Source organism: Oncorhynchus masou, chromosome 18 (assembly GCF_036934945.1).
Source record: "Oncorhynchus masou masou isolate Uvic2021 chromosome 18, UVic_Omas_1.1, whole genome shotgun sequence".
In the NCBI taxonomy this organism is placed as follows: Eukaryota; Metazoa; Chordata; class Actinopteri; order Salmoniformes; family Salmonidae; genus Oncorhynchus; species Oncorhynchus masou.
In genome coordinates, this window is record NC_088229.1 from 65,281,037 (window position 1) to 65,294,785 (window position 13,749).

The 13,749-nt window shown below is 42.2% G+C and overlaps 2 protein-coding genes across 4 annotated transcripts in view; one reads left to right on the top strand and one right to left on the bottom strand.

The window, feature by feature from the left end:
- On the top strand, window positions 1-11,765 carry atad1b (ATPase family AAA domain containing 1b). 2 transcript variants are annotated; one of them, XM_064924265.1, is made up of 10 exons: window positions 1-70; window positions 791-976; window positions 1,116-1,214; window positions 3,853-3,973; window positions 4,079-4,279; window positions 4,406-4,512; window positions 4,750-4,839; window positions 10,125-10,175; window positions 10,255-10,391; window positions 10,589-11,765. In XM_064924265.1, exons 2-10 carry the CDS (start codon window positions 803-805, stop codon window positions 10,704-10,706), a joined length of 1,098 nt encoding a protein of 365 aa, XP_064780337.1. In that variant the 5' UTR covers window positions 1-70; window positions 791-802; the 3' UTR covers window positions 10,707-11,765. The 2 variants fall into 2 exon arrangements, with proteins under 2 accessions (XP_064780337.1, XP_064780338.1); XM_064924266.1 differs by lacking the exon at window positions 1-70 and adding an exon at window positions 295-389.
- Window positions 11,763-13,749, bottom strand: part of papss2b (3'-phosphoadenosine 5'-phosphosulfate synthase 2b) — a 12,109-nt gene continuing 10,122 nt past the window's right edge. For both annotated transcript variants that reach the window (XM_064924255.1, XM_064924256.1), the window contains exons 11-12: window positions 12,553-12,782; window positions 11,763-12,411 (exon numbers count right to left, since the gene is read on the bottom strand). In XM_064924255.1, the coding sequence (XP_064780327.1) occupies window positions 12,270-12,411; window positions 12,553-12,782 (372 nt within the window). In that variant the 3' untranslated portion in view covers window positions 11,763-12,269. The remainder of the gene's footprint in view (window positions 12,412-12,552; window positions 12,783-13,749) is intronic.

Below are 13,749 nucleotides of genomic sequence, written 5' to 3' on the forward strand. Positions count from 1 at the left end.
GGGGCATCTGTCAAGCAAATTGCGCCGAGCTTCACGCTGAAAGGGACAAGAGCAAGAGTGGAAGCGCTAGGTGAGTGTCACGACCAGTCCAGCAAACTGTGATGGTTAATTTGTTTTTGGAAGTAATTTAAAAGTTCTAATTACAAATACATGGGTCAATACAACACATTTCACAAGGTGTCCTGTTCGTGGGATTTTTTTTCTACAAAGTAACGACTGTAATTCAGGCACGAGGCTGCATGCTAACTGGAGGTCAAAGCTATCAAAATTAAGGTTTCGGTTTTGTAACACGCAAAGTGAAACTACTATCTAGCTAGTCTTTTGACAGTTTCGATTATTGTCAAACATTTTTAGATATAGACTTAAAATAACACCAATTCCATCATCAGGTATGTCGGTCATATATTACTAGCTAGTTAACAACTGTCAAATGCTGTAGTGTCAACAGGACGCAACAGTACAGAGATTTTTAGCCGGCATTGTTAGCTTGCCAGTGTTGTGACAGCCATGTGTCATCATGTTAGCTAACCGCTAACAATATTTATAGGATGGACATGAACATGTGATCTTACCAAGCTAAACAGGATTGAGTGTACATTTTTAAGAATTTATGTAATTTGTCAGCTACTGTCTAAGCCTATTTTCAATTAGGGTTTTCTGAATTTAAGTGGAATTCACACATTGTTCTTGTTGGATAAAGAGTACAGCACTTGTATAGCAGCTAAGCTATGTTGTTCACTTTCAAATGTGATGAAGTTTGGAGACTGTCATTTTGTTTTCCATCCCCCAGTCATCTAAGAAGATGGTGTTGAAGGAGATTCCAACTGAAAGTATTTCCCAGCCCTTGGGCCGGAATGAAGTCCTTGGTTTACTCTTCCGACTGACCATATTTGGTGCAGTCACTTACTTCACCATAAAGTGGATGGTTGATGCCATTGATCCCACAAGGAAACAGAAAATGGAAGCACAGAAACAGGTGAAGTTTTCAATATACAGTAGCCAAGTTTGACCTGTTTGCTTCTGAGCGTTTTCTGTGGATATCTATCATGTTTGTTGGGACTGTATTGGAATGTACAAAGCTAGGTAGATGGCTATTGACAGGTGGTTTTTTTCAGGCAGAGAAACTCATGAAGCAGATCGGTGTGCAGAATGTCAAGCTCTCAGAGTATGAGATGAGCATTGCAGCACATCTGGTGGACCCGTTGACCATGCAGGTAAGAGAGCTGCTTCAATACACCATTGCTTGAACCCAACTGTTACAAGCGTTGGTTTTTCCATTTATATTTTGAGGTTGGACATTAGCACGTTGGGTGCATCGATTGGTGTCACCTCGTTAGTCTGTATGTGTTGAACCTGTGCTGGCTTGGCTTCTCGTTAGTCAGAAGGTGTTTCATCTGTGCTGGTACAGGGGATATTTGAGAGCGGGTGCTCCAGTTACCTTGAGAGATGTGGAGGGTTAACACCTTTAGTTGGCGCTCCCGCTATGATTTCTAATAAACTATCCTTTATCTGTTCTTCCCTGGTGGTTTTGCTCCACCTTCAGGTTTGATTCCTGTCTAAGTTTGGGGTGGGTTTAATTTTGTTTGCCTCTTGGGCAAATTTAGTGGCCGCTCATGGTGGGTGTCTTAGGTCCCAGTTGTTGTTGTTAGTCAACTTTCAGTGGACAACATGACAAGTGTCTTTCAGAACCATTCCTAGAACCCCACCTGTTTCGTTTTGGTTGTCAGTAACTCTGTTAGTTCCCCCTTCTGTTTGAGTTACAATTTTAGGTGTCTTGCTGGGTAACAACATTCCAACAGAAACAAATAATGAAGGAAGCACTACATAAAGTGTCTTAAGGTTGTTGGAACAGCTTCAATGTGCCTTGGAATAGATTCTACAAGTGTCTGGAACGCTATTGGAGGGATACGACACCATTCTTCCATATGAAATTACTTTTTTGTTGGTGTTTTGTTAATGGTGGTGGAAAACATTGTCTGAGGCGCTGCTCCACAATCTCCCTTAAGTGTTTTAATTGGTTTGAGGATTGTGACTGACGCACACACACCCTTTAAACCCCTGTGTGCCTTTGAGACCCCTCTTTCAAAGTCACTGAGATCTCTTCTAGCCATGGTAGCCAGAATAATGGACAACTGGGCATTTTTATACTTGACCCCTTTCCCACATTGTTATATTACAGCTGTATAAAAAAATGGTACACCCCCCCCCCAATCTACACACTACCCCATAATGACAAAGCAAAACTGGGTTTTTAGAAATTTCAGCAAATGTATTGAAGCAGCGATTACAGCCTTGAGTCTTCTTGGGTATGACGCTACAAGATTGGCACACCTTTATTTGGGGAGTTTCTCCAATTCTTCTCTGCAGATGCTCTCAAGCTCTGTCATGTTGGATGGGGAGTGTCGCTGCACAGCTACATTTCAGGTATCTCCAGAGATGTTCAAGTCTGGGCCACTCAAGGCCATTGAGACTTGTCCCGAAGCCACTCCTGCATTGTCTTGGCTGTGTGCTTAGGTTTGTTGTCCTGTTGGAAGGGGAACCTTCGCCCCAGTCTGAGGTCCTGAGCGCTCTGGAGCAAGTTTTCATCAAGGATCTCTGTACTTTGCTCCACTCATCTTTCCCTCGATTCTTACTAGTCTCCCAGTCCCTGACGCTGGAAAAACATCCCCACAGCATGATGCTGCCACCACTGTGGGGATGGTGCCAGGTTTCCTCCAGACATGACGCTTGGCATTCAGGCCAAAGAGTTTAATCTTGGTACCATCAGACCAGAGAATCTTGTTTCTCATGGTCTGAGAGTCTTTAGGTTCCTTTTGGCAAACTCCAAGCGGGCTGTCATGTGCCTTTTACAGAGGAGTGGCTTCCGTCTGGTCACTCTACCATAAAGGCCAGATTGGTGTAGTGCTGCACAGATGGTTGTCCTTCTGGAAGGTTCTCACATCTCCACAGAGGAACTCTGGAGCTCTGTCAGTGCCCATTGGGTTCTTGGTCACCAAGGCCCTTCCCCGATTGCTCAGTTCGGCCGGGCATCCAGCTCTAGGAAGAGTCTTAGTGGTTCCAAACTTCCATTTAAGAATGATGGAGGCCTTGGGGACCTTCAATGCTGCAGAAATGTTTTGGTACCCTTCCCCAGATCTGTGCCTCAACGCAATCCTGTCTCGGAGCTCTACGGACAACTCTTTGACCTCATGGCTTGGTTTTTGCTCTGACATAAACTGTGAGACCTGATATCGACAGGTGTGTGCCTTTCCAAATCCTGTTCAATCAGTTAAATGTACCACAGATGGACTCCAATCAAGTTGTAGGAACATATCAAAGATGATCAATGGAAACAGGATGCCGCCTGAGCTCAATTTCAAGTCTCATAGCAAAATGTTTGAATAATAATTTTTTATAAATTCGCTTTCATTTGTGTGTAGATTGATAAAAAAAAAATGTAATCCATTTTAGAATAAGGCTGTAACGTAACAAAATGTGGAAAAAGTAAAAATCACCTTAAAAATGCACCTTTATTATAGAACCATTACATGCATAATCGCATCTGCGGTCACTTTTGATAATGGTGTTTTCCACTAATGGAACATTCGCGCTTCTAGCCTACTGCAGTGTGCACATTACAGCGCTTCTAGCTTACTGCAGTGTGCACATTAAGCTAAACTTTCTGATCTGTTGAATCAGCCACATTGTCAAGGAAAAAGTAAAAGGGTCTGAATACTTTCCAAATGCACTGCATGTGGAAGCACCTGCTTTCAATATACTTCATCCCTCATTTACTCAAGTGTTTCCTTTTATTTTGGCAGTCACCTGTATGTCTGTTCCCCATAACTAACTGATGTGATGCTCTCTCTACAGATCACATGGAGTGATATTGCTGGCCTAGATGAAGTCATCACTGAGCTGAAAGACACTGTCATACTTCCCATCCAGAAGAGACACCTGTTCAAGGGATCCAGACTGCTTCAGCCACCAAAAGGTGAGTCTCTTGTTTTCATACAGATAGACACAATGCATATAAAGGTTCAACAGGACCGCCTTCAGTCTTTAGCCACTCCTCTTACCCCTTTCATTATGATAACAGGTGTGCTGCTGTATGGACCACCTGGCTGTGGGAAGACGCTGATCGCCAAAGCAACTGCCAAAGTTGCTGGTTTCCGCTTCATCAACCTGCAGCCTTCCACCCTCACAGACAAGTGGTATGGAGAGTCCCAGAAACTGGCTTCTGCCGTCTTCTCTCTAGCCATTAAGCTCCAGCCTTCAATCATCTTCATAGATGAGATTGGTAAATGCTTATTTTACCATTATCTTTCACAGATGCTATACAGTACTTTAAATCTTGTTTGGGTACTTCAGCTAAGCCAGTTATGTTGTCATCATCCCCGGCTCCTGTCGTAATGTTCTGTTACAGACTCTTTCCTGAGAAGCCGTTCCAGCTCTGACCACGAGGCCACAGCTATGATGAAGGCTCAGTTCATGAGCTTGTGGGATGGGCTTGAGACGGACTACAACTGCCAGGTGGGTCCATTATGAAGGATAAGCAAAAAGGTGCGACAGGTCCGCACTCCGAAAATGTCGCGTAAAGCTTACTTCATTTTGTATTTGTTTTTATTATTTTCACTGCATCAGGGATAGCGTATACAGACGTTTTGGTTTTGCAGCCTTTGTTGTGTTGGTAATTAAATACATTGATCATCATGTGACTCCTGTCTGGTTGAGTCTCTCTCAACTGCCTCTCACCTTTTCCTCATGTAGGTCATCATTATGGGGGCCACTAACCGTCCACAGGATCTCGACTCCGCCATTCTGAGGAGAATGCCCACAAGATTTCACATAAATCAGCCTGTGAGTCTATTCACAAACTGTACATGTTTATCAGTATATACACAGTACTATGAACAGAGCTGTGACGGTCCTGGAATTTTGGATGATTGTAATTGGCCAGACAAACGACCACTGTCTCCGTAATAACCGTTCAAATAGCAAAATCTGGTCTTGGCTGCATGTGCTACCATAGAAATAGAATGAATAGAACAGATGTCGCCATTCAAGTCAATAATGGCGTAGTAGGTGGACTGGCGGCCATTGCGAGTGTACTCATAGGAGCAAAGTAGGAAGTGTACCCATCAATATGTGCTGTAATTTGTTGATTCACTTGGCATGACAAAAAATACACTACATTGCATGAGCCACATCAGTTAAAATCATTGAAATGAACATTCTATATTACCATGGGAATTATTGCGTCGCAATACTATGCAGCCATTGCGAGTGTACTCATGAGTAGGGCTGTGGTGGTCACGAAATTTCGTTAGTTGGTGATGGTCAAGAAATTAACTGTCTGTCTCACGGTGATTGACTGTTAATTAACAAACACATTTAGAATCTCCTGGCTTCCACACAGAGCCTACAAGCCACTGATGCAGACCTTTTGGAACAGTTTCCTTTTTAAAAAGTCTAATAAATCCATGTAATACAGCCTACACCTTCAAAATAAATCCATTATTTATTTTAGACAAGTCGAAAGATATGATATGAAGAAAATGTAGTCTATTTCAGAAGAACAAAATGGCATACTCTTGTCTTGTTAGGTCCAGATCGGCTATGGCTCTGGGCTACACTAGTTCATTTAGCAGACGATTTGCTTAGAATTCTGTGGCATTATTTTATAGTATGAAGAATACAATTGAACAAGCTAAATAAAATGTTAAGGATATTTTCTCCAAACGTTTTGAGGGAGTGCGCTATTCTGAGTTGAGCGGTTCTCAAAGAAATGGGTATTCCTATATGTTTAATTTAGTTATTCATGTAACTTTAGTTGATCTACAAACGGTGGGCAATATGTTTTGATTTTTAATACATTGTAAGGCTCTAATGACTAATGATTTGTAAAAAGTTGCTTGAAAGGCATGAGCTCTGCTTTGTTTTTTTGTGCAGGCTGTGAACACTACATCAGTCACTCATTCACAATTTGACAAGCACTTGATAATGCCTAGAATTTCACGGCGGCATCCCCTTTGTGTGGCCGTAATGCACTCGAAAAAAAATCATGCCTTTGTGCCCTTCTCCCTGAGTGCTGTGCGCTCCATCACGTGATTGGGTCTTTCTCACAGGCTACAAGTGAAGACCGACACATCGGGGACGCAACCAACAAGATGTAGGCCTAACGAACAGCAAAAACACTAACCTATGTTAATCTACTATCCCCCATAGTACAGAAGTCGACCTATTCTGTACGAGAAATAAAAACTCCGAACATAGTCTGGGACAGTTGTGGGATGCAATAGATCCCAAATTAATACAACCACTAGGATAAAAAAAAATGTTTTTACGCAATGTGGCTGATTCAACAGATCAGAAAGTTTAGCTTAATGTTGATAAACAACTTCTTCACATAAGCGCAGTAATGTGCACACTGCAGTAGGCTCGAAGCACGAATGTTCCATTAGTGGAAAACACCATTATCAAAAGTGACCGCAGATGCGATTATGCATGTAATGGTTCTATAATTAAGGTGATTTTTATTTTTTTTAATGGTATTTTTACGTCCGGTGAATAGGTCAGGATTCCATAGCCGCAGGCAGAATAGTTGAAACTGGAGCAGCAGCACGACCAGGTGGACTGGGGACAGCAAGGAGGCCAGGTAGTCCTGAGGCATGGGCTCAGGTCCTCCAGGATGGGGGAGAGAGAATTAGAGGGAGCATACTTAAATTCACACAGGATACCGGATAAGACAGGATAATTACACCAGATTTAACAGACTGACCCTAGCCCCCCGACACACAAACTATTGCAGCATAGATACTGGAGGCTGAGACAAGGGGTCGGAAGACACTGTGGCCCCGTCCGACGATTTTTAAAATTTTTAAATTTTGTCTTTATTTAACCAGGCAAGTCAGTTAAGAACAAATTCTTATTTTCAATGACGGCCTGGGAACAGTGGGTTAACTGCCTGTTCAGGGGCAGAACGACAGATTTGTACAGATTTGTACCTTGTCAGCTCGGGGGTTTGAACTCGCAACCTTCCGGTTACTACTCTAACCACGAGGCTACCCTGCTGCCCCGATACAGGGCAAACAGCCCCACACCACTAGAGGGATATCTATAAACCACCGACTTACTACCCTGAGACAAGGCTCAGTATAGCTCACAAAGATCTCTCCCATGGCACAAACCTATGGGTGTGCAAACCGGACTGGAAGATCACGTCAGTGACTCAACCACTCAAGTGATGCACCGCTCTTAGGGATGGCATGGAAGAGCATCAGAAAGACAGTGACTCAGCCCCTGTAAAAGGGTCAGAGGCAGAGAATCCCAGTGGATAGAAGGGGACCGGCCAGGGAGAGACGCAGACTCGGTCTCAACCTTTAAGTCTTTATTGAAGATTCATCTCTTCAGTAGGTTCTATGATTGATGAGTCTTCAATAAAGACTTAAAGGTTGAGACCGAGTCTGCGTCTCTCACATGGATAGGCAGACCATTCCATAAAAATGGAGCTCTATAGAAGAAAGCCCTGCCTCCAGCTGTTTGCTTAGACATTTTAGGGACATGACCAAATCGGAGAGATGGGTAGGAGTAAAACCTTGAAATCAGCCCTTGCCTTAACAGGAAGCTAGAGGCAAGCACTGGAGTAATATGATCACATCTTTTGGTTCTAGTCAAGATTCTAGCAGCCGTGTTTAGCACTAACTGAAGTTTATTTAGTGCTTTCTCCGGGTAGCTAGAAAGTAGAGCATTGCAGTAGTGACAAAAGCATGGATTAGTTTTTCTGCATAATTTTTGGGAAAAATGTTTCAGATTTTTGCAGTGTTACAAAGATGTATGCCAGTTTGGCTCTACACCCCTTGTTAAGCCGAGTAATGTGCTTAATTTTAGAAGTTATTTGGCTCCTTTAGTTGTGATACAAACCTGTAAAGGAAGTGAGTGCCCTGTAGCACTCACTTCCGTCATCATGAAGTGCTTTGAGAGACTAGTCAAGGACCATATCACCTCCACCCTACCTGACACCCTAGACCCACTCCAATTTGCTTACCGCCCAAATAGGTCCACAGACGATGCAATCTCAACCACACTGCACACTGCCCTAACCCATCTGGACAAGAGGAATACCTATGTGAGAATGCTGTTCATCGACTACAGCTCGGCATTTAACACCCTGGGACCCTGGGTCTCGACCCCGCCTTGTGCAACTGGGTACTGGACTTCCTGACGGGCCGCCCCCAGGTGGTGAGGGTGGGCAACAACATCTCCACCCCGCTGATCCTCAACACTGGGGCCCCACAAGGGTGCGTTCTGAGCCCTCTCCTGTACTCCCTGTTCACCCACGACTGCGTGGCCACGCACGCCTCCAACTCAATCATCAAGTATGCGGACGACACAACAGTGGTAGGCTTGATTACCAACAACGACGAGACGGCCTACAGGGAGGAGGTGAGGGCCCTCGGAGTGTGGTGTCAGGAAAATAACCTCACACTCAACGTCAACAAAACTAAGGAGATGATTGTGGACTTCAGGAAACAGCAGAGGGAACACCCCCCTATCCACATCGATGGAACAGTAGTGGAGAGGGTAGTAAGTTTTAAGTTCCTCGGCATACACATCACAGACAAATTGAATTGGTCCACCCACACAGCATCGTGAAGAAGGCGCAGCAGCGCCTCTTCAACCTCAGGAGGCTTAAGAAATTTGGCTTGTCACCAAAAGCACTCACAAACTTCTACAGATGCACAATCGAGAGCATTCTGGTGGGCTGTATCACCGCCTGGTACGGCAACTGCTCTGCCCACAACCGTAAGGCTCTCCAGAGGGTAGTGAGGTCTGCACAACGCATCACAGGGGGCAAACTACCTGCCCTCCAGGACACCTACACCACCCGATGTTACAGGAAGGCCATAAAGATCATCAAGGACAACAACCACCCAAACCACTGCCTGTTCACCCTGCTATCATCCAGAAGGCGAGGTCAGTACAGGTGCATCAAAGCTGGGACCGAGAGACTGAAAAACAGCTTCTATCTCAAGGCCATCAGGCTGTTAAACAGCCACCACTAACATTGAGTGGCTGCTGCCAACACACTGACTCAACTCCAGCCACTTTAGTAATGGGAATTGATGGGAAAATATATCACTAGCCACTTTAAACAATGCTACCTAATATAATGTTCACATACCCTACATTATTCATCTCATATGTATACGTATATACTGTCCTCTATATCATCTACTGCATCTTTATGTAATACATGTATCACTTGCCACTTTAACTATGCCACTTTGTTTACATACTCATCTCATATGTATATACTGTACTCGATACCATCTACTGTATCTTGCCTATGCTGCTCTGCACCATCACTCATTAATATCTTTATGTACATATTCTTTATCCCCTTACACTGTGTATAAGAAATTAGTTTTGGAATTGTTAGTTAGATTACTTGTTGGTTATTACTGCATTGTCGGAACGAGAAGCCCAAGCATTTCGCTACACTCGCATTAACATCTGCTAACCATGTGTATGTGACAAATAAAATTTGATTTGATTTAAAACGTATAGGCCTATGGGCTAGGCTACATGAGGTGTGTGACTATGATTTGAAATGGTCACAAAAAAGGCATTGTTTCTATTGCTGGGAATAGTGATAATATATAAGGCTAATATTGTCACCCGGCAGAGTATTCTTGATTTAATCTTGTTTTTACATAAACTAAATAATATATGTGGTGGTAATACAGTCACCACAACAGCCCTACCCGTGAGTTTACCAGTTCGATTGCCATGGTTAAAGGTGCCAAGCCCATTCTATTCATTGTTTGCTACAACACCTTGCTTGTTTCAGCAAGGGGCAACACAGTTTCATCATGTTGTTTAGAGTCCATGTTATCGCAGATACGGACTCAACCGTACGAATGCCAGCCGTCCTGTCTTTGGGCAGCTGTTCGCCCTGGCCTCCCCAAAAAATATAGATATTATGACGGTTATTTACTTTTCATGACGGTCTTCATCCATAACTGTCAGTAGCACGGTTATTTGGTAATTGAGCCAGCCCTAACTATGGTTATTAATGCAGTACTATATGAGATTACCTGAAATGTATTACATTCCTGCTAAAAACTATTATTGTCTTGCAGAATTGCATGCAGAGGGAAGAAATCTTGAAACTCATATTGAAAAATGAAAATGTAAGTTTTACATTGTAATTCAATTACACAATTACACATTTGTCTGTGTTTCCACTAAACTTCCCCATGCATTTCCAAGGTGGATCCCGCTGTTGACTTTGTTGACATGGCGAAGGAGACTGATGGATTCTCAGGAAGTGATCTCCGAGAGATGTGTCGGGATGCTGCTCTGTTATGCGTGCGGGATTTTGTCCATAACACCCATGCCGATGAAAGGTACCATACCCCTCTGACTGCGTTTACACAGGCAGCCCAATTCTGCCCGTATAAACACGTACTTCTTGAGACCTAACTTGATCTCTCAATACCAATGTCTTTACATTGGCTTTTTATATGAGCATTAGTGATTTTCACACTATTAAGAGCGCCTTCTGTAGTTACCAGCAAGATACTGACCTTGTCTTTGTCTCCAGGATCCAGGATCAAATCCGGTCCATCAATCAGGACGACATGCAGACTGCCAGGCAGAAGATGAGGAAGTCGAAGTCGGCAGACGGACAGACGGTTCTGATTCATTCTACTCTGGATTGAGTCTTGACATGCAAAGGAGAACTATTAAGCGCCTGGATATGCTTTCCTTATTATTTTCTATGTATGTAGAGTACTTACTGGTGGTCTATCATAACATCACTTTGTAATGTCTTAGCTCACTTGTTATTTTAAGAACATTTAGTTCAATGCATTGACATGAAATATTTCTGTCAAAATTCTATTTGTTATGTGGAAGTTAGGCGTTACGTGATACTTGTGTTGGCATTAGTGTCTTATGTATCTGGCCAACCAAGGTCTCACTGAAACTGGCTCTGAGACTGCAAAGTATGGGCACAGCCATGGATCCTTTCAGGTTTGATAGGACATAATTGCCTCCCGATTACTTATGACACAAAGCAATATTGACTTAGCCTTGGGCTTTTATCTGAACATCACGTTGCTTCTTTTGGTACTGTATGTTTTTTTTTTATCTAGGAAAGCAGTTTATCGAACTAGTGTAATATCGGTAATAAAATTTGCCACTTATAGTTGGCATCGTTCAACTCTGAGCTAGTTGTACAATTGAGTGGTTCTCAGAATTATGAATTAGATCAGAAGTTATCATGCATGATAAAATATTTCAGAACAATTCAACGCCTATTTGAAAGTGAATTATCGCTGGATGTTGTGAAGAGAGCATGGTATCAGATGCAGAGACATGGCCTTTTTCAAACTTCAATATATCAGGAAACCTGCATTGTGCTTTTATGCCCTGGTCTTCAGCCCAGTGTTAATTTACAGTAGAATCTAATAACTGCTTGTGGTGATCGTCATGTCTTTATAGTTTGTTTATCCCTTGTGATGACCAGGATGCTTAAATGGTTGGTTGAATATTTCTACATGACAAACTTCCCGTATCTACCACATGTGTGATTGCCAATTCAGTTGACTTGAATGACAAGTTTTCTATGGACATTTTGTTTTTTTTGGAAATTGTAATTTTAATTATTGAACTTTGGTTTAGGTAAAATGCTTGCTTTGCTTTTTATATTGACTAATTTTTAGAATTAGTTTTACCCTGAATTCTGGTGTCTGCTAAAATAAATTACACCAATATTGTTTGTAATCATTTATTTGCTTGAAACTTCCTGAAAAGTAATGATATAAAAAGGCTAGATGCAGTATAAGAACATTTAGAAATTAGGTACCATGGCATCACTTGATAAATATAGTTTCATTCATTACACAGGGATAGTTAAAACCCCTTCCACTCATATCACACTCTTGGTCACTCAACTACAGAATTAGTCTTCTCACAGCTTCTAAAACATACATTTTAAGTTACTAGCTTGGAAGTACAGATGCAGTAAAGACATAGGTAACAAAAGTGATCTGTTAAAACATTCATATTGATTTCTTCACAACTCTGACTTCATCTTTTTTTTTACACTGCTTACAGATTTCTTTTGACCCACAACAAACTAGATAATTTCCAGTTTAGTAAAAAAAAAGAAAAGGCTCAGGCATGTATTTCATTAATGCCTAGATGTCTACAGTACTTGATTTAAAATAAAATAGAGAAGCTTAAAAGTGATCTGTCTGTTTGAAACAAGGTGTGCGTGTTCATTCGTCCTTCTGCAGGGAACTGTAGTACTCTGTGAGGACCTTCCAGGCCTTATTGGCCATGAAACCATCTGGAGGGTTCTCTCCACTGCGTGCCATCCTCCTCATCTTGGTCCCAGATATGAACTCAAATTCCTGGTGTCTGGAAAGGAAGGTAAGACAAAGTGAGGCAGCTTGATTCAATCTCTGTTACTTTATGACATTGTAGGAAAGGTTTTCCTGAGCCCTAGTTATTGCTTACAACGAGAGCAATAATGGGCCAAAATAATAGCTGTCAATGTACCTCTCCTTATCATAGAAGTCCATAGATCTTTTAGTCTTGTTGTAGGCAGCCACTCTGAAGGGGATGATCTCTACAGAGGGGAGACCAGGGGCCATGGTGAGGACCTTGGCCCCGTGGGTGGGCTCATACAGGCTCTGCTTGGTCTCGGGGTGAGGCATGCCCGCAGGGTCACGACCAACGATGTAGAAGTTGGCACCAGCTATCATTCGTGCTCGGCAGTGCCACTGTACCTAACGGGTGGAAAGAAACACCTGTCTAGTGACTACAGATATGACCTGATTCTACTGAATAAAACAACGCTTAGAAATACATTTTATACAGAGATTAGTGTCCAGCAGTGGCAACCTGTCATTCAGGGCAGTTGGGGGAATATATAATAATAATAATATACAGTAATATACAGTACCAGTCAAAAGTTTGGACACACCTACTCATTCAAGACTTTATTTTTTACAATTTTCTACATTGTAGAATAGTGAAGACATCAAAACTATGAAAAAATACATAAGTAATCGTGTAGTAACCAAAAAAAGTGTTTAACAAATCAAAATATATTTTTTATTTGAGATTCTTCAAAGTAGCCACCCTTTGTCTTGCCAGCTTTGCACACTCTTGGAATTCTCTCAACCAGCTTCATGAGTCACCTGGAATGTGTTTCAAATAAGAGGTGTGCCTTGTTAAAAGTTACATTTGTGGAATTTCTTTCCTTATTAATGTGTCTGCGCAAATCAGTTGTGTTGTGACAAGGTATGGGTGGTATACAGAAGGTTGGTAAAAGACCAAGTCCATATTATGGCAAGAACAGCTCAAATAAGCATAGAAAAACGACAGTCCATCATTACGGTCAGTCAATGGGGAACATAAAAAAAATATTAAAAAAATAAATAAAAAACATTGACAGTTTCTTCAAGTGCAGTTGCAAAAACCATCATGCCCTATGATGACACTGGCTCTCATGAGGACCGCCACAGGAAAGGAAGACCCAGAGTTACCTCTGCTGCAGAGGATAAGCTCATTATAGTTACCAGCCTCAGAAATTGCAGCCCAAAAATAAATGCTTCACAGAGTTCAAGTAACATTTACACATTGATTTAGAATTCAAGGCACATTTAACCAGCATGGCTACCACAGCATTCTGCAGTGATACGCCATCCCATCTGGTTTACGCTTAGTGGGACTATACATTTTACATTTACA